The sequence below is a fragment of the Lolium perenne genome, unplaced genomic scaffold, assembly GCF_019359855.2.
Source record: "Lolium perenne isolate Kyuss_39 unplaced genomic scaffold, Kyuss_2.0 unplaced101, whole genome shotgun sequence".
NCBI lineage: Eukaryota > Viridiplantae > Streptophyta > Magnoliopsida > Poales > Poaceae > Lolium > Lolium perenne.
The window spans coordinates 109,693-135,471 of record NW_027249059.1 but is presented as its reverse complement, the minus strand read 5'-3'; the positions used below and the strand labels follow the sequence as shown (position 1 = coordinate 135,471).

The window sequence follows — 25,779 nt, the reverse complement described above, 5'->3', positions numbered from 1 at the left end:
ACAGATCTAGGGTTTAAAATAGACCGGGATCGACAAGTTCAGAGTGCAAATTTCAAGGATTAGGAGTTGAGGGTTTCACTTAGCTTTTGCCTATGAGTTCAAGGTTTGTTTTGAACTTTTTCCTTATAGAAATATAATACGGTGGCTTACGTGCAAGATGACTATTGTGTGAAACGTTGGTGTTACCCCTTTTTTTTTATTATTTATTTTATACAGGGACTCTTTCCCCCACTTCATTGCTTCCTCCCCTGCTCTCGTCACTCCGAGGAGGCCAATGGCCTACGCCGACGAGAAGCCCTCTCTCAAATCGGACCACGACGTAGACCCGATCGCTTCGATCTCCCGCTCCTGCCAATCCTTCGGTGCTGGGGATGCCGAGAGAATCGAGAGCCAGTTCGCAGTCTTCACAGTCGCTGATGAGCTACCCAAGCCTTCGGGGTGGGACGATGGCCCCGTCCTCGGTTTCTCCGGCGGCGATGAGATCACCGGCGATAAAGTTCCGGTGCCGGCGAGGCCCGATTCGAGGCCTCGGTTTCCGCGGCGTCCGCAGGAACCGGATTGTGCTTACTACTTGAAGTTCGGGACTTGCCGCTTCGGGATGAAGTGCAAGTTCAACCACCCGGCGCGAAAGAAGAAGAATAGGGTGGGTAGCCTGGGGTTAGGGATATTAATAAAGGATTTTTCTTTTGTTCTCGCTCCTTTTCCACCTATTTGGGGGATTTTTGCGTGGAATTTCGATCTGGTTCTTGTGATGGTGAGTTGGGGTTTGGTAGTTAGTGGATGGGTGAAATAGACCAGGCCGAACTTGTGTATTTTTTTCTCAGATGTGTTGTGGCCTTATGTTGTTTTGTGCATGCATGTGTGTGTTTGTCTACAGGTGAAATCGAGTGGAAGTAGCGGCAGCGGGAGCAACAGCAGCATTAATAAAGCTTCTTCACCCGATGGTGATCAGGTGATTGGCTCTTCACACTTGCTTTTGCATGCGTGTGGTTTTTTCCTGTGCGCATGCATGTCTGTCTAATTTTGGCACCTTGCTGAGATTCTGGGAACAGATTGGCTCTGTGACTGCTGAAGAGGTTGGCTGGATCATGGGATACTAGTCTAATCTAACAGATTGTGTTGCAGATTACTTATTTTAGTTGACCTTGATATTGTGGTCGGTGGGGGTAATGCAGATCAGTTAGAGAATACTTGGAAACACTTTATGCCCTTTTCAATTTGTTCACCGACAGAAACTGAGCGATTTAGAAGCACATAACTTTAATATGTTGTCGAGGTCTAGTAAGATGTATCCCTTGGCACGAGTCTTCGTTCATGTGGTTTAGCCGTTTACATATTCAGTCAAAGTTCATGTGGTTTAGTTGTTTGCCTTTTCAGTCAAAGTTCATGTTTGATCTTATGGCCATGTGAAGTTTATTTACTCATCTGATCGGTGTGCATTCCTTTATGATTGTGTAAGTAGAGCACCTAAATAGGATATATCTTATCTTTATACAAGAGTGCACCTAGATCCTGATTTATTTCCCGAACTAGATTAATTGGAGCCACTTGTTTTGATTTCATATTTCATTTTATGTTTTCAATATTCAATTAGTCACTTTTCAATTCGAGGCTATCCACTTTTTTGTGTGCAAAATACAAACCAATTGTGCAATTACCTTATTGTTTAAGGAGATTTATAAGCACAGACTAGATGGTATTTTGATCTAATTTGTAGCATGCACATGCGGTGAACCTTAACTCTGCTTTTATTTTCCTGGGAAAAGTATGTGGTATTTTGGATTTTTCTTTTCTTCTGGGCTAATATATGGATAAAAAGAACGAACAATTCATAAGCACCCAAGCCCCAAATGACTTTACATAGTTTGAGCCTGGCTGAAAATAGCTCTGCTAGATATTATTCCTTGATGGCTTGACCCTTCAGGTCTTGCACATGTTACTTCTTGTTTCTAAATTATACATGCTGGCCTTATCCCTCATCATCTCACTACATAATCCATTATGACATTCCTATGAAATGATCATCTACTGAAGCTCATTCAATTATCTTTAATTTTTAAGAGAACCTCTATACCAACATGCATATTGCAGTTATGATCAAGGAGAATGAATTTGATTTCCTCCATCCATACTGATATAAAAAGCACGACCCATTGTTGATCCAATCAATCTAAACCATCCAAAGTAAAAGTCAATCCAATTAATGAAAAGAAGTTGGAACCTTGCACCTTTAAAGTAATCACACAGAAATTACCCTCTTAATTGCGCAATTGTTCTTAGTTTTGTGCCAAATAATTTCCTGTACATCTCCCTTCCTTTCAGTTGCGTTATATGTTGTAAAGCATGCATTTGACATACAAAATTGCTAGTATGTTCTAAGGATTACAATAGTTCGATGGCGATTGCATGTATGAAGCAACCAATCCTGAAGTATAGTAGTGTTCAACTCTTGATTGCTATATTCCTGATCCCTCTTTTCATTCATACTCCCTCCAGCCTACCCCAACTTGCCTGGGAAAAAAAGCTTTGATGTTTGTTATCCATAGTCCCTCCATTCATATATTTTTAGTCAAAAGTCAAAATCTTGCAAATTTGACCACTCTTATAGACCAGAAAATATGAACATCCACAATACCAAATCAATAACAATAAATCCACCATAGAATATATTTTCATAGTGTATAGTATATTTTTGTCTATAAGATTGGTCAAACTTATAAGGCATTGACTTTTGACAAAAAATATACACCCTGTTTTGTGGAAAGGAGGTAGCAATTCTTGAACCGTGTGAAAAATTGTGGGCTACTATATGATTTATGTTTGAATTTTGTGTCAGACTCCTAGAGAAGAATATGAAGATCTTGTTCCAGATATATCAGCTCAAGTAGATACGTTGGTGAGTCTTTTTACTTCATTCTAGAAGTGAACATGAATATTTAATTAAACAGTTTATCTATTGTTTGAAAGGATTAAAACTACCATTGTGCTATGTGCTTTTTTCTCTATGAGAAGAGCGCAAACGACTCACGTCTCGATATATTTAGAAGGTAGAATGAAGTTTTAGCCCTAAATGCTGGGTACATCATACAGTAAAAAAAAAGAGCATAAAAATCACAGTACATCCCAAGTAGCTCGCAACACGACGCGCAAACCTAGGGCTCCAGCATGAGCCCATTGATGTGCTTCCTCCTTGATCAAAGCCACAAGCCGACATAGGCTGGTTGATCGCCATCAAAGGTGCTCCCGTTGCGGTGTGGCGTGGTTTGTTTTCTGACCAAGTCTGTTGTCTTCCATAAGGAGCATAAATGAATTTGACTAGTTTCTAAGGAACTGCAAAGGTGTGCTTCCATAATATGTTCCATGGAATTGTTTGAAAGGATTAAACTACTGTTTTCCTATGTGGTTTGTTTCTGACCAAGTATGTTGTCTTCCACAAGGAACATAATGAGTTTAACTAGTTTAAAGGAACTGTGTGACAGTGTGCTTTCACAACATGTTGACATGTAATGAAAAAAATAGCATATCGTACCATACCTAAGTGTCAACTTTGACCATGAATCAAACAGATTGAGCTATCAATGGGGAAAGTTATTGCACACACGGATTATAAGTTCTCTGCTCTATTTCACACTCAGATTATAAGTTCTCTGCTCTATTTCACACACTTGTAAATGCTAACATATAGTCTTATGTAGGGCTTTGTTGACAAGGAGAATACATCTTACTTAGGAAACCTTAAGAAGACATCATATGAGGTCAGCAATCAACATTGTCTTTCAACATTTTATGTAATGTTTCAGATATCTTATCTCTCTGTCAGCTAGGTTATAGTATGCACATGAACATTGTATGTGTAGTTTGCCTGTTTTCCTGTTTTCATTATTTCATACCTCCGTTTTTCTTTATTACATTACATGTTATTGATGTGAAGAAGGGAAGATGGGATCAGATGCAACTTAAGGTCTGTTGCATCTGTGTTGGCACAAATAATTGAGTTTTCTTAATAAATGTAATTAAAAAAGGTTGCCAGATTGAGGAGGCTGAAAAAAGAATATATTTGAAGAAGTTTGATGACAGAGATCAAAAGGTTGCAAGCTTTTGCATTATGCATTGTGTTGAATTTGTCTACCATTTATCTTAGAGATCTCTTCATTTATGCCTTTATCTGAGATCTTTTGTTCACCCATGCATGTTAAGTTCATGACTACATACCATCTCTCTTGGCTACAGTACATATGGCCTTTGCTTGAAACTTTCTGCTGCTGAACCAATCTAGTTGCTACAAGTTTACAACACTAGTATAAAGTAATAAATTCATGCTTGCACAAGATGTTTTCGTCCATTATATAAAACTATGTACTGTAAAACTTTGATGATCTCTATATTTCTGAAGCATTTGGTTTTTCATTATCTGATTATTCTGTCTGCTGTTTTTTACATGTTGAGATTCTGAAGGTTGCCAAGGAGAACAGAAAGGAAACTGCTTCAGAAGGTAGTGCTCGGGAGGAATGTAAGGTTTGTTTCTGATCTTTAAACCAGTTCATCAATACGATGATTCAGTGTACTCTCTCGTCCCAAAATATAAGGCACGTTTTTTCTTGCAGTCTTTGATGCACAACTTTGACCACTAATATTTACAAAATTACATGGTTTCAGAATATATAAATGGCATCGTTGCATCTTGCAAATCTCTTTCATTCTACAAATTTTGTGGACATAGTATAAGTATACATCATAGTCCATCATCAAAGTTATAAGTTGTTGACCAGCGAAATTTGAGGGAGCCGTATATTTTGGGATGGAGGGAGTAACTATATTTGAATGTTATCCACATTGAGTATGGAAGCCCAGTCCGTACCAACTAATTCAATGTCGAAGGTCCAGTGAACTGTCCAGTTTGTCAATAGCAGAAAAAGGGGCATCTCTGTATACAAAATTATATTATTTCTATATGCCAACAAATACATATTACAGGTGAAATACCTGATTATCTAATTCGTCAGATTAAAATTGGGTGCAATCAGTTGACGTGCCACGTAACTTCTTGCATGGCTCAACAGATCAGATAATATAGTCATTTGTTCTAACGTTGGAAATATTGGTAGCTTGATCCCCAGGTAAAGTAGAGGGACCAAATGTCGCATAAACGGTGAAATTTCTCAGTCTGTACGAGATATTTATATTTGTGCATATGCACCAACACATTAGAAGTGAATCAACTTGATTTAAACCCCAGTAAACTATTATGTTCACAACCTATCCCATGTCTTGTATGACAACCTTTCCCTGCAGCTGGCCAAGTGGAGCTGTGGAGCTAATGGCCAGGTTGCATCTTGGCAAAAATTTACTGTTCTCTAGCACTGTTGGACATCCCTCTTTGCCGTACATTAATCCGGTCAATGTTAATGTCACGTCCCGTGGCCGGCAGCGATCGCACGTGAGAATGACACAAGGAGGATACAGTGATGGCTTGTGGTAGCTGCCGGACCTTGGATGCTTGTGGAGAACTCCCGGACCCGTTGAAGATGGGACGAGGAGGAAGACAGACGAGAGAGAAGGAGAGTTTCAATTCATAAGTTCTGTTCGATCCCTTCCTGTTGACCTTCGGCATCTCTTTATCCCATCCTATCCACGCCTTGGTCTGTTGGGCCAAGCCCACCTCCGCAGTTCTCAACTGTGGCCCACGCGGTATGTGGGGTGTTACACAACCGCCCTGGCAAAACATTGCTTGTCCCCAAGCAATGGCATGCTCAGGTCGCAACAGGGTTTAGCTCCCACTTCGGCATTGCGGTCGCGTGGCCTTGACACAAACTGGTACAACTGATGCACAGATGGAGACTCTTCCTGGATCCCAAGGTACTGACAAGTCATCCATGCCTATGATCAGTCTGTCTCCTCGAGCACCATCCTCGGCAGCCTTCGTGATCGTTCAGTACAGTCCGTCTTGTGTTCACCACTCATGGCTGACCAGAACCCGCCGGGATCCCATTGTATGTGTGTGTACAAGACCTCAGCACGAATCACAACAGGCATGAGACCTATCCAGTACACATCTTGAGTTTCAAGAACTTTATGAAGATCCAGCTCTTGTGGTTGTTGAAATGGCAGCAGAAGTTCGGGTAGCACCACAAACACAATAGTGTTCTGCTCATGGTTCACTACTAGCACAAAATCCTCCGCATTATGCTTGATGTACTTATCTCTCAAACTGACGCGTATTAGTTCCCAAATCTGAGTTGTTACAATCCAACTTAGCACTACCAAATGACGAGTCAAGTCTCCATCAAAACACCGTGATTCCTTAGTGGTATCCATCAAGCCACACAGAAAATGATAGTGATGGGGATATGCCCTAGGGGGTGTACCTCCAGTCTCACTCGCCACGGAGTAAAGGGCTCAAGGAGGGTTCCAGGACCCGAGCGACTGGGCACCCAGCCCCTGGTGCTACTGGACACCCGGCCCCTGGTGCGACTGGGCTAAAACCCTCAGATGGGCCGACTAGACGGGAGGCCCAGGCGACTGGAGGAGGGTATTGTAGGAAGAGCAACAAATCCCGGATCAGTAGCAACTGATGTGATTCGGGCTTATCCTCATGTAACCCTAGATCGGGGGTGCCTATATAAGCCCCCGAGCTAAACCCTAGAAGGACACATCATCTGAGATCCAATCTCCCTCTCATTGCTCTTGGCGTAGCCGCCGACTGAGCACCCCCATTGTAATTCTCCACTGAGTAATAAGATCTAGCAGGACGTAGGCCTTTTACTCTCCGGAGGTGCTGAACCTGGGTAAAACCTTGCATCCCGTGCACCTCGTTCCGCAGATGGCTATGTCCCCTTGCTCCCGCATCAACGAAGTGCTGCACCCTGTAGCACCTGCCGTGGTTACATCCACGACAGTGGCGCCCACCGTGGGGCATGGGACATCAGGCCTCCGAGCTGCGGCGAGGCCCTACTCGCCTGTGCGCCGGCTGGTCGCCTCCGACAGGATGATCGCCACGGGCAACTTCTTCCACATCCAGCCGAGCACCTACCACCTGGCGTCGTCGCCCCTCTCCCACGCTTGGATGGTGCCGGTCGGCACGATCAACCTCTTCGTCGGGCTCGCCGGCGTAAGGACCCCACTGAGGTCCGCCCCGGCCGGCTGCATGACCCCTTCGCGCCGGGGCAGCTCCTCACTGCCACTCTCCCCCTCTCCGATAACGCGCACGTCGAGGACGAGTCGGCCCTGGAGGACGACGCTGATTCGGCGGCCGCGGCGTCGGTCGCCGGATCCATCGTCGCGGCATCATTGGGGGACTCCATCACCCTAGTCTCCCACCCGAGCGACTACGAGGAAAATTCCATCCTCCCCCTCTTCGACTTCGACTCGGAGACCGACTCAGTCGACGCCCCGCGGTACTAGTATCCCATCGCCGTCCTCATGGCGGCTGGCGACGAAGCGCCTCCGCCCGACCCCTTCTCCACGCCCCTCCCCGTGACCGCGAACGCGACAGAGATCGAGGCGCACCGGACGGCCCTCGAGGCGCAGAGGAAGAAGGAGCTCGCCGAACGACAGAAATTCCGCCTCGAGCAGGATTCGGTGCGAGCCGTCTCCCAGTACCGCCAGCAGCGCAATCGCCTGCGCATGGAGCGAGCTCACTAGCAGGGCTTCCCCTCCGCTTGCCTTAACTTCGACGATCCGGATGTAGAGGTCTGGGTCGCCCAAATCCACAACCATGGCGTCCCGGAGTCGAGCCGAGCCGCCGCTGGTCGAGTGGCGCATGGCGCACCACCGCCACCACCACCACCACCACCTCCACCTGGCGCCCGACCAGAGGTCGACGCCAACGGGCTGCCTCTTCACTCGTCGCCGGCGGACAACATCGCCGCCACGCAGGCCGCCCTGGCCAACCTCCTAGATAACGGGGAGGGAGCTATCTTCGTCCAGCACGCCAAGGCCTTGGTCGCCAAGGCCCTGGAGCAGCAACATGCTGCGGCGGACTCCCAGGGGCGGCTCTACTCGCGCTCCTCGGCCAGTCGCGCCGCGTCCTCAACGGCAACAAATCGCGCAGTCGCCAACGTCAACAACTGCCCGCCTTCGGCACCGCGCGCCGCTCACTCGACTAACAACCGAGTTGAGCCCCGCCCTCCGCGGGCAATGGTCGCCGCAAACGGACAGCCAATCGACGCGCGCACTCACATCGTCAACGACCAAGCGTGGCGAGCGCGCAACCGCTTGAACGACCACTACGTGGACGAGCCCCCGCGCCAGAGCGCATTCAACCGGGTCGGCCCAACATGCTTCGGCCCCATGATTAGGGGCGAGCCCTACCCTGCGGGGTTCAAGGGCCCCCGCGACATGGAGAAGTACGATACACACATCGACCCCACGGTCTGAATCAATTCGTACACAATGGCAATGGGCATCCAGGGCTACTCCGAGCTACTCGCCGCCCGTTACCTACCCCTCATGATGGACGGGGTGAACCGACATTGGTTCAATACCCTCACCCCAAACAACATCGACTCATGGGAAGAGGCCCGCGCGGCCTTTATTCAGCACTTCGCCAACGCGTACACCCGCGCCACCACCATCGAGGACCTGGATCCCTGCATCCAAGGTCCCCGCGAGTCGACTCGACGGTGGGTGCAACGTTGGCAGGACATGTGGACGACTTCCAGTGGCATCAACACAGACACATCGATCTACTGCTTTCGGCTGTGTTGCCGATACGAGTCACTCGGCGCCAAGCTCCGGCGCGTCAGCAGGGACAACATCTCCATCGCTGAGCTATTCGACGTCGCCCAACGCTACGCCGACGAAGACCCGACAATCGACTCGGACGATGAGTACGGGCAGCGGCGCAATCTTCACCCCAGCAAAGCGGACACTCGCCGTGGCGACTATCGCTACAACACCCGCCCAGGTAACGGCAAGCGCCGAGCCGACGGCGGCAACACCGAGTTCGTCAATGCCGACTATGGGCAGCGCGACCAGAAGTACTCTCGCCGCGACAACCGTGGCCCAAGAGAATATCGCCCCCAGGCAAGCGCTTCGACGCACACAGCCTGCTGGATGCCCCGTGCATCTACCACAGCAGAGCGGGCAAGCCCTCCACGCACACGACTGCCAACTGCTTCTCCCTCAAGCAGATCGAGAAGGCCCGCCGCGCCAAGGAGAATGGCGGCGGCGACCAGAACAAGGACCGCAACAAGGATCAAGACCAACCAAAGGAGGACTGGTTCGGCCGCAGCGTCGGATCCCTCCACACCTTCACAGGAATCGGCGACCGTCGCGACAAGAAAGTCCTCACACGAGCAGTCGCCGTGAACGCGGTCGTCGCAGACGTCCCGCACTGGCTAAACTGGTCCGAGCAGAGCATCACGTGGAGCCGCGAAGACCAGGCTCCACGCATCGAGTACCCAGGACGAGTAGCCCTAATCGTCAAACCCAAGGTAGCCGACTACTGGCTCCCGAAGACCCTGATGGATGGAGGAGCTCCATCAAAATCATGTATTACGACACCTTCCGGCGACTCGGCCTGCCCGATTCACGCCTCGAGACGACGAGCGTCACCTTCCACGGTATCGTCCCGGGGCGGAAGACTTCCCCAATCGGCAAGATCACACTGCCGGTGACCTTCGGCACGCCGACAAACTACCGCACCGAGCGGATCTCCTTTGAAGTGGTCAACTTCCGCAGCCCATACCACTGCGTCCTCGGTTGCCAGGCGTTTGCCAAGTTCATGGTCGCGCCTCACTACGCCTACAGTATGATGAAGCTGCCTGGACCACGGGGAGTCGTCACCGTCCGCGGCGACCCGGACCTCGCCGTGGAGTGCGAGGACAACGGCGCCAAGCTCGCCGACGCCGTCATCGCAGCAGAACGCGACAACTCCGCCGAGCTCGCCAAGTACCCGGTCGGCCACAACGACCCCGCCATCCTCGAGAAGCCAACTGAGCTCGACTCGTCTGCGGCCACCTTCCAGCCGACGACTGACACTCGCCGAGTAGATTTGGTAGAAAATGACTCGTAGACAGGTTATCATTAGGACGGGCCTGTCCGCCCAATAGCAAAGCGCGCTCATCAAGTTCCTTCGTGAAAATCGAGATATCTTTGCCTGGAAACCCTCTGATATGCCAAGTGCCCCGAGAGAATTTGCTGAGCACAAACTACACGTTGATCCCACCGCGCGTCCCGACAGGCAAACGATGCGACCTGTAGGTGAAAAACGCCGGTGCGCAATTGCCGAAGAGGTGAGCTACTCACCGCCGGCTTCATCATGGAAATCAAGCACCCCAAATGGCTGGCAAACCCAGTCCTGGTGTTGAAGAAGAACAAGACGTGGCGAATGTGTATAGACTACACATGCCTCAATCGCGCCTGCCCCAAAGATCCGTTCGTCCTCCCACGGATCGACCAGATTATCGACGCAGTCGCGGGCTTGGAGTCGCTATGCTTTCTCGACGCATACTCCGGATACAACCAGATCAAGATGGCAGTTGAAGACAAGGAGAAAACGACGTTCATCACGCCACTCGGCGCCTACTGCTCACAGCCATGACCTTCGGCCTCAGGAACGCCGGAGCCACCTACCAATAGTGCATGAACAGCTGCCTGGAGAGCCAAATTGGGCGCAACGTCCACGTATACATCGACGACGTGGCAGTGAAGTCGACTCGCCAGGATGACCTAGTCGCCGACCTCACCGAAACCTTCGCCAACCTCCGACGCTACCAGATCAAGCTCAACCCCTTGAAGTGTGCTTTCGGAGTCCCCTCGGGACAGCTACTCGGCTACGTTGTTTCCAAACGCGGCATCGAGCCCAACCCGGAGAAAACTTCGGCAGTCATGCGCACGAAACGACCTGCCTGTCTCCTCGACGCACAGAAACTCGCCAGGCGGGTCGCAGCGCTCAGTCGCTTCATACCACGACTCGGTGACAAGGCCACACCACTCTACCCCCTCCTGAAGAAGTCCGATTCCTTCGAATGGACAGAAGAAGCACAGAAAGCCTTGGAAACTCTCAAAGACGCCCTGCAAAACGCACCCATCCTTGCCGCTCCGCTTCCACGAGAAACAATGCTCCTCTACGTCGCCGCGTCCAATCGCGCCATAAGCGCAGTCATGGTCGTCGAGCGCAAGGAAGAAGGGAAGGAGCAGCTCATACAACGCCCGGTATACTACATCAGCGAGGCCCTCACCGAGTCAAAACAACGGTACCCGCACTACCAAAAGCTAGCGCACGCCGTCCTCAGGGTCCAGCGGCGATTAGCCCCCTACTTCCACGAGCACCCCGTCAAGGTAGTCGCTTCAACGCCGTGCGGTCAAATTCCAGGGGCTAGCTGACTTCTTCGTCGATTGGGAGGAAGCACAGCAGCCAACCTCCCCGGCGGACCTCAAACACTATGAGGTACGTCCTGCAGCTGCAATTTGAGCCCTGCAACAATAACATGGCCGAATACGAGGCACTCCTCCATGGCATTCGGATCGCCAAGGAGATTGGCGCAACAAGACTGCGCTGCTTCGACGACTCTGACCTCGTCGCCAGCCAGACCTCAGGCACCTGCGACGCCACCGACGCCAACATGATCGCGTACAAACGCGCGGTCGAACAGGCCGATGCTAGCTTCGCTGGGCATGTCGTCGAATGGGTCGACAGGCGCAAGAACGAGGAGGCCGACGCACTTTCCAGGCTTGGCTCCAAGCGACAACCACCTCCGCCAGGCGTCTTCCTCGAGATTCTCACACACCCGTCGGTGCGAGTACCGCGCGAGGTCGACGTCGCAGAGCCACCCGCACCCGACTCCGTGCTAGTCGCAGTCGTCTCAGACATTGGGGACTGGACGGAGCCGTACATCAACTATCTCGAGCAGCAAGTCCTGCCCATGGACGAGACGGAGGCACGTACGATCGTGCGCCGATGCAAGTCCTTCACCATCATCAACCAAGAAATGTACAAGCGCAACATCTCGGGAGTATTCCAGCGCTGCGTCACCACCGAAGAGGGAGGCAAAATCCCGCGCGACATACACGCAGGGAACTGCGGCCACCATGCGGGCGCTCGATCGATAGTGGCCAAAGCCTTTAGGCATGGCTTCTATTGGCCAACAGCTCGTCAAACTCGTCCGCGCGTGTGTCGGGTGCCAGAAGTACGCGAGCCAGTCGCACATGCCGGGCTCGGCACTCAAGACCATACCCCTCACTTGGCCATTCGCCGTGTGGGGCCTGGATATGGTAGGAAAGTTCAAAACGGCCCCAGGCGGATATACTCACCTCCTTGTCGCCGTCGACAAGTTCACGAAATGGGTAGAAGCAAAACCATCAAGAAGTGTGACGTCAAAACCGCCACCAAGTTCCTGCGAGAGTTGATCTATCGCTACGGATACCCGCACAGCATCATCACCGACAATGGCACAAACTTCGCCAAAGTGAAGATGGCAGACTTCTGCGAGGAAAAGGGGATCCGACTCGACCTCGCCTCAGTCGCGCACCCCGAGTCCAATGGCCAAGCAGAGCGAGCAAACCAGAGCATCCTCCACTGAATCAAGCCGCGACTGGAGGTACCTCTGGAACACGCGGCCGGGTGCTGGGCGGAAGAACTACCCTTCGTACTCTGGGGCATCCGCACAACTCCAAATACGTCGACGGGCTATACGCCTTTCTTCCTAGTATACGGCGCGGAAGCAGTCATGCCCACAGACATCGACCACGACTCGCCACGTGTCATGAACTACGCCGAGGAAGAAAACGAGCTCGCCCGTCAGGACGGAGTCGACCTCCTCGACGAGGAACGAGACCTCGCACTCTCCAGAACGGCCATATACCAGCAAGGCCTCCGACGCTATCACAGTCGCCGGGTCCGCAGTCGATCCTTCCAGGAAGGCGACTTGGTCCTTCGGCTCATCCAAGACAAGAAAGGCATGCACAAGCTATCTCCGCCATGGGAAGGGCCATTCGCCATCAGCTGCGTACTCGGCAATGACGCCTACTACCTCACCGATGTGCGCAAGGACGACAAAGGCCGCTCACCAGAGAAGTCGAACGCCCTTGGAACATCAATCTCCTTCGTCGATTCTATACTTAATCGCCATGTAAGCAGCAGCCGCATATCAATAAAGATGAAGTTTACCCCTTCCCACATTCGCTGATCTTCATGTCCAATCGTGCTCCACACAAAACATATATCCCAAGGTCGTCGTTACGAGCTCGCCGCCAAGCTGCGCAGCTCAGGAACCGGGAAACTTTCGCTTGCTGCTACTGGTAGAGCAATCCAAGATCAGCCAAGTAGCTCGGCTAACAAGGACGCGGTGGTCAAGCAAGTCGCAACACCAGGGCTAGCCCATTCCCCGCTCCTCACGCCATCAAGCAAAAACGGCGACTGGGTCCTACAGTAGGGTCTCTCGCTCGACCAGCCCACCGGGCCCTAGCAACCGATCAATGCTACGCCATACAGCACTCAAACGCCCTCATCTACCCTAGGATGGTGACTTGGAAAGGCTAAGTACTATGACTGGGGACTCCGCAAAACGGACCCGCGGCTCGCTAAGGAAAAACGCCGAAGCAAGAATCTCCTTCAGGGTCGCCATGCGACTGGCTCACCGGGCCACGATGAGCGGCGCGCTACCAAAAAACAGCGCACCTCAATCGCCAATTACCCCTTTGAAGCAGCTAATCGCCCTATACGACTACGTACGGCGACTTCGCAAAAATGAACCCCCAGCTCGAACAGGAACAGTCACGCCGATAGCCTTCATCGGAGTCGCCAAGCGATCGACCATGTCGACCAGCCAATAATATAAATAAAACAACTCGGAACAACACAAATAATACACTGCAGTGAATTAAAAATCGCCCAACAAAGTAGAACACATTTGATTATCGCTAAACAAAAGCCCACGCGAGTCGCCTATAAAGACTCGCGGGTGTACAAAGGTCCTTTTTCTTTACAGGAATAAAAGGGGGATTGCCCCTACAATGCCACCTTATTCGGAAGGGCCAGCCTCGGAGTTGACCACCGGCTCCGCCCCACCGGCTCCATGAAGGAACTTCGGCGTGTACTTCACGACCGGATAGGTCGACAAGGTGTTCGTGGCGGCGGCGTGGAACAAGCGCTCAGCGGGGAAGTCCTTCGGCTTCTCCGCGGGTTGGTCCGCTTCAGCGTCCTCTAGGTCCGCCGTCGCCAACACACGGTCCGCGAAGGGACGGACCAGGTCCATGAGGCGTAGCACCTCCGCGACGTCGAAGTCGCCAGTCTCAGACGGGAACCCCGCTGTCACCTCCTCCACGTCGAAGCCCTCGGAGTAGTGGGCGAGCACCATGCTCAGAGCCATGGTGATCCCTACCCGACAAGCCGAACGACGCAGCCAGTCACCACGGCAGGGACATCGACGACGTCCCTGAAGATCGAAGCAGCGTCGCGCGGATTCTGCTCCCGTGGGCTCAAATACTGAAGCGCTGCCAGGATATCCCCTGCACATTTAATAATGCGCGTCGTCGCGGTCTCCAGACACTCGCGGGGGGTCGCCGTCTCCACGAAATTGCAAGCTCCTGTGAAAACAAAACGAACAAGTTAGCACTCGCCATGCTCGGCGACTGGATCCCCAAACGAACTCGCCACGCTCGGGGACTGGGAATCCCAAGCGGACTCGCCACGCTCGGGGACTGGACCCCCAACCGGACTCGCCACGCTCGGAGACTGGGAATCCCAAGCGGACTCGCCACGCTCGGGGATTGGACCCCCAAACAGACTTGCCACGCTCGGGGACTGTGACCCCCAAACGGACTCGCCACGCTCGGGGACTGGCAATCCCAAGCGGTCTCGTCACGCTCGGAGACTGCCAACTTTAGCACGAAAAACAAGATACTCACCAAGGAGCTACCGCGACATCTCCCGGACGAACGACTCGAAGCCGGTCTTCTCCTGATGGTGGCAGACGAAGCCTCCTTCTACGCGGCGAGTTCCTTGGCATGCTGCCCCTTCAACGCCGCGAGTTGCTCTCGCAACGCTGCGGCTGCCGCGTGCGCCGTGTCTCTATCCTGCTGCGCAGCTGCGAGCTTGCCCTTATGTTCGGCGATGACGTCCTCCAGCTCCTTGCTTCTGCGGTCTTGCCTTCAAGGACCTTGGTGAGGTCGGCAACCTCCGACTTCGCCCGCTTCGCCGCAGCGTCAGCTTCTTTCGCTCGAAAGTCGGCTTCCCGGTAGAACGACTCCTTCACGTATCCCTCGCACGCTTCGGCGAGCGCCTTCTCACGCGCCTCTGCTACAAAGAGACAACTATGAGGAGCAGATCAATCAGTAGACCAATTGTCACAGGTGAACGGGGAGGACGCTTACTGCCAATAGCGATGAGGGCGCGGTTCTTCTTGGCCGCATCCTCCACCATTGCAGTCAAGCGCTTCACCTCAGTCTGCAACAACAAAAACATCAGCCGTCCGGTCTAAAAAGAAGAGACTCGACTCGCCCCTTCAGCCGAAGTCGACCCTCGGGGACTGGGGGAGACTGTACCACCCATGATATGATACTCACCGAATGAACTTCGCCAAGAGCATTGTGTAGCTCGACAAATGTCAGAGACGGAAGCGGCAGTTGGCGGGAGGTGCGCAACTCGTCACTATCCTCGGGCCCGGTAGCGTGCACCACAAACAGTCCCCGAGAGCTTGGTTTGAAAAATTCAGGCGTGCAGTCTGTGACATGGGATACAGACAGTGCAATGGGGACCATACAGTGTTTTATAGACATTTTAAGGGAAAGATTACTATTCTTGCGGTGTATGTGGATGATATCATTATTACCGGGGATGACGAAGGAGAGATAGCAAGGCTAAAGAAGTGTTTGAGTAAGGCCTTTGAAGTAAAGGATCTTGGCCGACTAAAGTACTTTCTTGGTATAGTAGTGGCCAGGTCAGCAAAAGGAATAGCTCTGTCTCAAAGAAAGTATACTTTGGATCTTCTCAGTGATGTTGGTATGCTGGGCTGTCGTGCAGCTTCAACCCCAATCGATCAAAATCATAAAGTGACAGCACAATCAGGGGATCATGTGGATAAAGGAGATATCAGAGACTAGTTGGGAGGCTGTTGTATCTATGTCATACACGACCAGACATTGCCTTTGCAGTGAGTGTAGTGAGCAGATATATGCATGAGCCTAGAAGTGAACATCTTGAAGCAGTCTACAGAGTCTTGCGATACTTGAAAGGAACTCCAGGAAAGGGCTTGTGGTTCAAGAGCAACGGACATCTTGATGTCGATGGATACTGTGATGCTGATTGGGCAAGTTGCCTAGATGACCGAAGATCAACTTCAGGGTATTGTGTTTTCCTTGGAGGAAACTTGGTGTCATGGAGGAGCAAGAAACAACAAGTGGTTTCCAAATCAACAGCTGAAGCAGAATATAGGGCCATGTCTCAAGGGCTGAGTGAAATGTTGTGGGTAAGGAATCTGTTAAGTGAACTAAAGGTGTTGAAGAATAGCTGCATAAATGTATGGTGTGACAATGTGTCTGCTATTAACCTAGCACATAACCCAGTGCAGCATGACAGAACAAAGCATATTGAGATAGACAGATTCTTCATCAAAGAAAAACTCGATGATGGGATCATTAAGATAGAGCATGTCAGATCAGCGCAACAAATTGCAGATTGCTTAACCAAAGGTTTGGGAACTAGAGAATGCAACCTGGCATGTGACAAGATGGGAATGATAGATATCTATCACCCATCTTGAGGGGGAGTGTTGAAGAGGTATTGGGCCTGGCTGTGTGACTTACTTGGCCCATGTGGCCCATGTTAGAGAGTGTTCTGAAGATGCTGCTTTATAAGGGACTCGTTCCCTTCATCCTGACCTAGCCGCCACAGCTCTTAGAGCATTCAGGTTAGACACTATCTCTTTGTACATCACAAAGAAAAAGCTAAATATATACAGTCCTAACCAAATAAACCTGTAACTTACATGAGGTGGCAGGTAGTTCGAAACACATGCCTGAGATTGTGCATTGGCTCTGTTCAAGAAATGAACTGATGGACAAGTGTTCCTCGGCCTTTTTCTTATTCTCTCAATCCAAAAATATCTGCTGCTGAGATATATGAGGAGAGTGATATGGTGACACTTTTTCATCTGCCTATGTCGACTCAAGCCTTTGAGGAATTGCAGCAACTTCGTTTAAATATGAGGCTATCGCCACTTTCTTTGGATCGGGACCGTTGGGAGTATATTTGGGGAGGTACCGTTCAAGCTTCGCATTACTATAAGCATCTTCATGTGGGTATTCACACTATGGCCGTGTCTAAATGGATTTGGAAGTCATGTTATACGATGAAAACAAAGTTTTTTGCATGGCTGTTGCTTAACGACAGGTTAAACACACGTGATATCTTGCATCGGAGACATTGGAAGGTTACCGAGGAGAAGCATTGTGTCCTATGCCCATGGAGATTACATGAGGATAGGTTGCATCTATTTTTTCAGTGCAATTTCAGTCAGAGGGTTTGGTCTTATTTACAAATTGATTGGTCTCTCAGTCAGGATATGCAAACAGCTGCAAATTTGGCCAGAGCAGAGTTTAATCCTTTCTTCATGGAGGTTGTCGTTTTGGCATGTTGGAGCATTTGGAAACAGAGGAATGGGAAATTTTTTGAGGCAGAAACTCCCACCTTCAGAGGGTGGAAAAGAGTTTTTATTCATGATATATCCATGTTGGGCATAGGATTAACAGGAAACACCATGCTCAGATGCGTAGAACTTCTGGCACTGATAAGGTGGTCGCAGTAATCGAACTCTTGAGAACTGACTGAACTCTGCACGAACATCTCCCATACACAACTCTCTTGCCTGAAGTTCTAGTACTGATGCATCGACAAGGACTTGAAACTGAGTTCCAGCAATATGTTGTTCACGCCAAACCGCAGGAGCACGATAAACTACACTGATAGGTTGCACGCATTGGATATCTTGCCCTTTCCAGGAATATTGATGTACCATGACGAATTTCAGAGTACCAACTGAATGCATCTGAAAGATGCCAACTAGGATTCCAGTTTCCAATTGGTGTGTAACAGTATAGGTTGCCTTGCAAACTGAGCCAAACTTGTGAAAGCTCAATTGTTCCATAGAGTGGTTTGCCTCGGTTAAACAAGAATCCCACAACAAGCAAAAGCATCTGGGGAAAGCAATAGGTGCACAGCCTGATTTCAACATACCACCTGGATCCCAGCTTTTTGTACAAATCATTCCCGTACAGAGGTAGCTTAGGACTGGAGAAGTTCCAACAACTTGCAAGTAATTTCAGGTTACCACTGAAATACAAATGTTCCCAGCATCTTGGACCTTTACTAAACAAATCCTGAGAAGTGTACACCCATGGGGGTTTTGGCTGCAAGCTCCCCAAGGAAGTTAGATGCTTGCCGTCTCCTTTACACGGAAAATTCGGCCATGGCAGTGGGCACAGCACACCGCTAGCATCAAGGCTCCCATCCACAAAAGGATACGGACAAATTGTGGGCCCAGGCACTCGTACCTGATGAGTGATGCGCTTGTTGACATTGTCACAGGAACATAATGTCTAACAACTGCCGGCAGAAGCAGTCAACCCGTGTTGGTGCTCGCGAGCATCCTCTAAGTTGCTAGTGGCCGGTGCCAAGGTGTCGTGGGGCGCCGGCAAGGCGAGCAACACCTTGCACTCGAGAGCCTTGTCGATGATGGGGCGGGTCATGGCAAAGTGGACCTCGGGGAAGGCCTCACAGATGGTTGTGGATGTGATGACAGCGAAGGGCATTGCTGTGGTGGAAGCCGATGGAGTTGAAGAAGAGGCGAGTGTCGCCACCTTCATCCCACTCAACTACGACCGCTTCGGAATTGGGCATCCTCATAACGCTGATGGACAGCAGGGCATGCTGGATGTCCAGAAGGCAGCATCCATCGTAGATGCGTCGCCCATTCAGTGCACTGTGAGCTTTGCTCGCCTCATACATGACTGGAACTCAACGAATGCCTCTAGATGTGTAGATTGATGTAACATGCACACATCCCATGCACATAAAAAAGCTGACCAAGTACCTTCTCTGTCAAATGATTTTTTTTTCAGTTTTAAATAAGGAATAAATGATGTATACACCTAAGTTAAGGGTAGATCAGATGGTAATGGTGATATGCAAAACGCAGCTATGTGTCAGATCATAGTGGTCTGCCATTTCCTCGAACAGCTGGTGAGCGGTGGAAAGGGAAATGAAATTTGGTTCAAAATTTTCTGGGATTTGTTGTGGATTTGATAGGTATGTGAGCTAGTTGAGGAATGAACAAATGAAACGAAATTTGGTGGCAAATCGGAGCAACTAGAACATAAATTTCTAGGATTTTTGTATGGCTCTGATACCAAACTTTGCCGCCAGCGATCGCCGTGACGTGAGAATGACACAAGGAGGATACAAGCTCCTTCCCATCAAGCTCCCCGAGCTAGTGCTTCCGCGGGTGAGAAAGCAGCTGCTCGCCGTTCTGGTGGTCGTGGCGGCAGATCAACGTGACAGCCTCAGCGGGCAGATGGCAGACACGGGATGGCAGGGGGAGTGGCAGCTGGCACCAGGAACGGGACGCCTAGGAGACAGTGAGGACTGGGAGGGGAGGGAGGGCGCTGCGGAGTAGAGGTTGGCCAGAATCAGGCAGCAGCACGTGCCCAGTCAGGAGGATAGGTAGAATCGCTAAAGTAGGATCTGGTGACGACGGGAGGAGAGAAGAGTTTTCGATGGGAACCACCACTTCGCACAGATGGGGTTGTCCCCAAACGTTCCGCAAAATAAACCAGTTTTTGCTTGAGCACCAGTGCTAATTTATAGAGGGCTAATTTACTGAGGCACCTCAACTAGAGAAATAAGAAATGGTGCTGGAGGAAAAAACTGGTTTATTTTCGTAAGCACATCTTTAAGCACCTTTCATTGTAGATGGCCTAACCCCCACCCACCCCAAAAGAAACAAATTGTGGGTTAGTGGAATAACTGGACCCCCACCTGTAATCTGGTGATGTCGGGAGGGGAGGAGTTTTTGATGGGAGCAAGAGTTTGCACAGATTGGGGTGTCCCTACATGTCCCCAAAATAAACTAGTTTTTGCTTAAGCACCGGTGCTAATTTATACAGGGAAAGTGCTTAATTAGGCACCTCAACTATAGAAATAAGCACTCGTGCTGAAGAAAAAACTGGTTTATTTTTGTAGATGGCCTAATCCCCACCCACCCCCAAAACAATTATGGGCTAGTGGAATAAGCCCATGCTTCTGCCAACAAATTGCAGATAGATTAATAGAGCTCTGTTTTGACAAGCAGGAGAGGTTCAACAGATTATCCAGATTATACCAATGTTAAAATATGTCTCCAGCCCTCGAAGCATGGGAAAGACACACAACCTTATGTCGGAGTTCAAGAGGTCTGCCATTAGAGAGTGAATGACAAAAAACTACCACAATTGTGCCAAACGTGACAACCATGTAGAACAGAACTACCGGAAAACACGTCAAATGGTACGTGTTTGTCACGTTTGGCACAATTGTGGTAGTTTTTTGTCATTCACTCGCCATTAGAAGATCAGCAAAGCAAAGAGCAAGTTAACTGTAACACCCCACGTACCGCATGGGCCGCAGTTGAGTGATGGACTGCTGCGGTGAGCTTGGCCCAACAGGTCGTGGATAGGATGGGATAAAGAGATGCCAAAGGTCAACAGGAAGGGATCGAACAGAACTGACGAATTCTCTGCTTCTCTCGTCTGTCTTCCTCCTCGTCCCATCTTCAATCCATCACAGCCACCGGCCTTGGCTTTGCAACCTCCTCCAGTTCCCGTTCGTCGGCTATCCCCCTCCGCTTCATGAGCAGGGCTCCGCCACCTCGGCGGCCATCCTGACCAGCGGCGATGCGTTTGGCTGGGAGAACAAGGGAATAGGCTAAAGAAAATAAAATAAAATAGTGGTGGCCACTGATGAGTGGGGTCTCCACATGTCAGGAACAAATGGGGTGCATAGATGGGGCAAACTGTTGGGTACCATGCTAGTGTGGGTCAACCGCATGAGTCTTTATTAACTTAAATTATTTGCAGTATTATTCAATGCCTGGAGGATGCAAATTTGGGAAATCTTGCAAATACATACATTGTGAAGCGAAAGAAAGGAAAACAGAAGCTGAAAATGCTGACCTGAATTTTCTAGGTCTTCCACTCCGTCCAGTAAGTCTCATTTCATTTATGCAAGGTTCGTTTCAGGCTCATTATTTTGCTGTTTTATGAGCTTTTTTCTGATCTCTCATGCTGTAGATGTAGTAATGAACTTAAGGGATATGTATATTGGTGACTTGGCACAGTTCAGTTTACACCCATAACAAAAATTGATGTTCAAGTTCAGACCAATGTTGTAAGGTACGAAAATGATAGCAGTTCCCCTTTCAGAAATGGTGTACTAAATGGAGAAGGGATAAAAGCTAATCCATATAGAACTTCTTTGTTCCACCTGTCACTTTGTTTGTGGGGTTGGAATTTTAAAGGACACTACAATAGAACATAAACTCATTTTCTCTCCCAGAATATTAGTTTCGATTTTGCCAATACGGCAATACCGAAATGCATGTGCAGTGGACAAGTTTGCTGGTATTGTTGCAAATGGCCTACTTATAGCCCTATTTATACCCTTTCTCGGGCACTCCAACGGCCTTACAAGCTCAATAAAATGCAATTCTTCACCTTTTCCTCAGACATTGGGAATGCATTTTCTTACTTGATTGGCATTGACAGATATGTGTACCACACAGAACAAGCAATATGTCATATGCTTGATTTACCAGCTAAGCCAGCTCTTTTTTTCTCACATCTCTTATCCTTAGTGCAAAAGACAAAAGAAAATGAAAGAGTTTGTATTTCTTTGGTTTAGTTATAAGAGATAACTATGCTACAGCTTAGTGAACAAATTGCCATTGCCATTTGTTAAGTTGGATTTTCATGAATGTGGTGTTTTTTATCTTGCAGGGAGCAAAAGAGTGTCCTTACTATATGCGCACTGGAAGCTGCAAATTTGCCACTAATTGCAGGTTTCACCATCCAGATCCTACTAATGTTGCTTCAACAGATTCAATGTTGGAGCATGAGAATGGGGATATTCCACAGAAAAATATTCAAGGATCCTCTCAGCTTAATGTTTCAATATGGCATGCTGACCAGAGGGCATTGAATGAGCACCATGCTCCTTTTTTAGCTCCAGCACCGTCATACAGCATGGGAATGATTCCACCTCAAGGAATGTATCCGTCTCCAGAATGGAGTGGGTATCATCAGGTAATTATGTTTATGTTCATATGAAAATGAAAATGATATTTTCGCTTGGTGATATTAGCGACTGTTGCAAGTTGCTTTATGTTGCATTGAGAAAAGTTAACATTTGTCAGACTTACAGACTTGTGTATTGGCACTGTTTTGAGTGGTGATATGAAAATTCTTTCAACCCCGTGCCAGTTTTTATCCTTTACTAGGACTGATTGATTTCTTAAAAAGTATTGTGTAGAAGTTAAATTTGCCAATTTATTTCACAATAGGTTTATTAATATTCCTAATATGTATTGACACCTTATCTCCTTATTTTATGTCAAATGCTCTTTTCAGGTCCCATTGGGCCCGTATTACCCTCCTGGTATCTCTTTTCATCCTTTTCCAGCTCCTCCTGTTAATCATCCTATGTACAGGGGAGCAGATGTACTTGGACATCAGCAAGTTCCTTCCGATGAATACCCTGAGAGACCTGGCCAACCTGAATGTCAACATTTTGTTAAAAGTGGGTTTTGCAAGTTCAGGGGAAAGTGCAAGTATCACCATCCAAGCTTACTTGTGCCTCCACAACCAGCAGGAGCTCTTAGCCCTCTCGGCCTGCCACTCAAACCTGTAAGTGTTTTGCTAATATTTTTTAAAGTATGCTATGTTGTTTGAGCAGGAAGAAGTGGTGCATGCTATTCCTGAATATTTCAGTTTTAACTTATTGCTTTGGAACCATTGTTTTAAGATATCATATTTTCGTATTTTCTACTTACTATCCGGCCTCTGGATTTGGGCGGCTAACCTTTTTTTTTTCTTGGTATATGTTTTTATTGCAGGACCATCCTGTCTGCACATACTATGAACGCTATGGAGTCTGCAAGTTTGGTCCAGCTTGCATGTACAATCACCCCTTCAATTTTGGCCATCCTTTACCGGCAGTAGCGCCACCTCTCTCCGCCCAATACCTCACTTCAGGAAACAACACGGTCTAGCAAGCACGGACGATAATTTTCGGCAGTTGGCATGATGCTTGAAATAAACTACCACTTGTAAAATAGCGCAGTTGAAAGAGAGTGTACAAATGGAGGCCAAGCTACATGTAGCTCTTTATTTTCAAAAATTCGGAAATCATCTTTTAAGTTTTAAAAAAATTTGAAAAAAAATCCTGGATGTAGCCAAGATGGAATCTACAAACATGCAAAATTTAATTTGAAATTCTTAGTACTTCAGACTACTAAAAAATGACAAATGTGTGGATCTGAGAATAGTGAATAGTGCACATTTCAAAACTATAAAACCTGTCAGTTTTTTTTTTTCATTTTTGTGTAGTCTACAATACAAAGAATTTCACATTGAGATTTTACACGTTTGTAGATTTCATCATTGTCTATATCTAGGATTTTTTTCAGATTTTTTTAAAACTTAAAATTAAAATTTCTAAATTTTTAAAAATAATGGGCTACATGTAGCTCGGCCTCCGTTTGCGTGAAAATTGCGAGTGGGCTTTACATGTTGATCGTAGAGGTCTGGCTCACAAGTTGCAACGAAGTTGCATGAAGCTGGATACTTCGCCGCTGTTATTCTTATTTTTTTTTGAGGAAACCAACTGACTTACTACTAGATGAGTTAATTTTAAAAAACCATCACATTTGCGCGTGAAGTTCAGAAAACCACCTAGCCACCTTTTTGCGCGGATTCGTTGCAATGTCCACTAATTTGAGTTTTAAGCCGAGTTAACACGAAAATTGACAATGGGACCTAGTGTGAGTGATGTTGTGGACCTAGTGACGGTTGGTAAGAGAGCCGTCTACCACCGTTAGCGGCGTAGTGGGACCCACTATTAGATCAGATGCAAAATCATCTCCCCCCTCCCCCAATCTCCATCCATGTGCTCCAGTTCTTCCTCCGCTTTCACACTGGAGCATCGCTGCCGACAGGAGGAGCTTTGATGTTGGCCGCGCGGCATGCTGCGGGCGAACAACAGAATGCCGAGCTGGCACTCGCATGTGATTCTAGGGTTTCTGTCGCTAAAGTTGGTCTGATTTGCTCTGATTTGCTTCGATTAGCTCTAATTTCGCTACCATTTTTTTCCGATTAGGATCTTACCGACATGTACTGACACCACTGATGACTTGACATTTGGTGGCTTAGTTGTGGGATCCGAAGAACGTTCCCGCATCCACCACATCGAGCCGGTCAAATGTGTGGCCTTTGAAGGCATGAACATGGGGGGGGGGGGGGGTGATTCTACCTTTGCTGTGGGGAATGTGAGTGATTTTTTCCATGGCTAACCTTCATTTGACCAAACATTTATATTAGTGACATGAAACCATAGTTTAATTGCAGTGTTAGTGATGCGGGGTGGCCTTCGGACACCTCCACACCAAGACCAACAAGTCCCCCAAGTGGACCAATGACACGGGCCCGGGCTAAAGCGATACATGACAAGGTGAACTCGCTCCTCACCACCCTTGACCTCGGTACCCCTTTGGATGGATTGCTACCTCATGCCGATGTGCTATGTGTCATTAGGTACAAGGCGCACCAAGACCCCGGAGAGGATGAGACGCCATGCTCAAGGGAAGGAGAGGAGCAGCGGAACCTGGAGATGAACATGACGCCGAAGCCGACGTCGCCCGAAGAGCGCCAAGGAAGAGAAGGACGCTGGCCGGTCCATGACCCGGTCAGACCGGCCCCACGACCGGACGCCCCGGCCACAGGCCCGGTCAACCGGGCGCAAACTGGGCCAGCTCCCTCGTACCGGACGACGACCGGACCCAGGACCGGATTCTTCGCAGAATCCCGGTTGGCGACGGTCGACCGGACCCATGACCGGATAGCCAGTCACAGGGCCCGATCGACCGGACCCATGGCCGGACAGCCAGTCCACGAGCCCGGTCTGACCGGACGCCCAACCGGATCCGACGGAATACCCCACCAAACTGCCTTGACTTATCCATTCGCGTACCTGTTCGCCCTTGCTGGCTGTGTGCCCCTATTTAAGTAGCTGGAACCCCTCCTTTACTTTTCAGACTTGTTTAGAACTCAAACCTAACTTTGAGCTTAGTCTCCCTTGGGTATCATCCCTCTGTAATCAAGGCAACCCTTGTGGATGTATGGATTTGGTAGTGAGAGATTCTAGTGTTTACGCTCTCTCTCCCACTCCTTGATTCGTCCTCCCCACCGGTCTCTCCTCTCGGAATTCTACCTCGAGTCTCTTCCGGGCGGATTCTATTGGCACGGTCCATCGAGCCGTGAGGGTAAGCATCGATTGTATCGGGTTGGTGTGCGTGATTCTTCGTGTGTTCTTCGTGTTCTTCCGCCTCTCCCCCCTCTTTCCCCCTTGATTCCTTGGGTCATTCGCGAGATCGGGCCACAATCGGGGTCTTAGACCTCATCATATGGTATCAGCAGCCTCTGGTTTCCGCGGATTTGACCCTCCACCCACCCAATTTCGTTTCTAGAAAATTTTCCAAAAAATAGCCCTAAATTGCCTTTGGACGGATCTGTGATTTGGTTGAGTTTTGAGTG

At 49.2% G+C, this 25,779-nt stretch overlaps 1 protein-coding gene across 7 annotated transcripts; it reads left to right on the top strand.

Moving 5' to 3' along the window:
• The first annotated feature begins 210 nt into the window (after positions 1–210).
• On the top strand, positions 211–23,548 carry LOC127319577 (zinc finger CCCH domain-containing protein 65). Of its 7 annotated transcripts, none has more exons than XM_051349549.2 (9): positions 213–643; positions 878–952; positions 2,837–2,896; positions 3,696–3,755; positions 4,456–4,515; positions 21,052–21,177; positions 21,970–22,275; positions 22,600–22,875; positions 23,085–23,546. In XM_051349549.2, the coding sequence occupies exons 1-9, from the start codon at positions 275–277 to the stop codon at positions 23,238–23,240; spliced, it is 1,488 nt and encodes a 495-aa protein (XP_051205509.1). In that variant the 5' UTR covers positions 213–274; the 3' UTR covers positions 23,241–23,546. The 7 variants fall into 7 exon arrangements, with proteins under 7 accessions (XP_051205512.1, XP_051205513.1, XP_051205514.1 ...); XM_051349548.2 differs by having other exon boundaries at positions 4,447–4,515; XM_051349552.2 differs by lacking the exon at positions 21,052–21,177 and having other exon boundaries at positions 211–643; positions 4,447–4,515; positions 23,085–23,548.
• Positions 23,549–25,779: the final 2,231 nt, after the last annotated feature.

What these genes read in the sequence shown, in the direction of transcription:
- LOC127319577 (XM_051349548.2), top strand. Translation starts at nt 275, where the DNA reads ATGGCCTACGCCGACGAGAAGCCCTCTCTCAAATCGGACCACGACGTA. An exon ending in CTTCACCCGATGGTGATCAG is followed by an intron (nt 953 to 2,836) that starts GTGATTGGCTCT and finishes ATTTTGTGTCAG; the next exon opens with ACTCCTAGAGAAGAATATGA. An exon ending in AATGGAGTGGGTATCATCAG is followed by an intron (nt 22,276 to 22,599) that starts GTAATTATGTTT and finishes TGCTCTTTTCAG; the next exon opens with GTCCCATTGGGCCCGTATTA.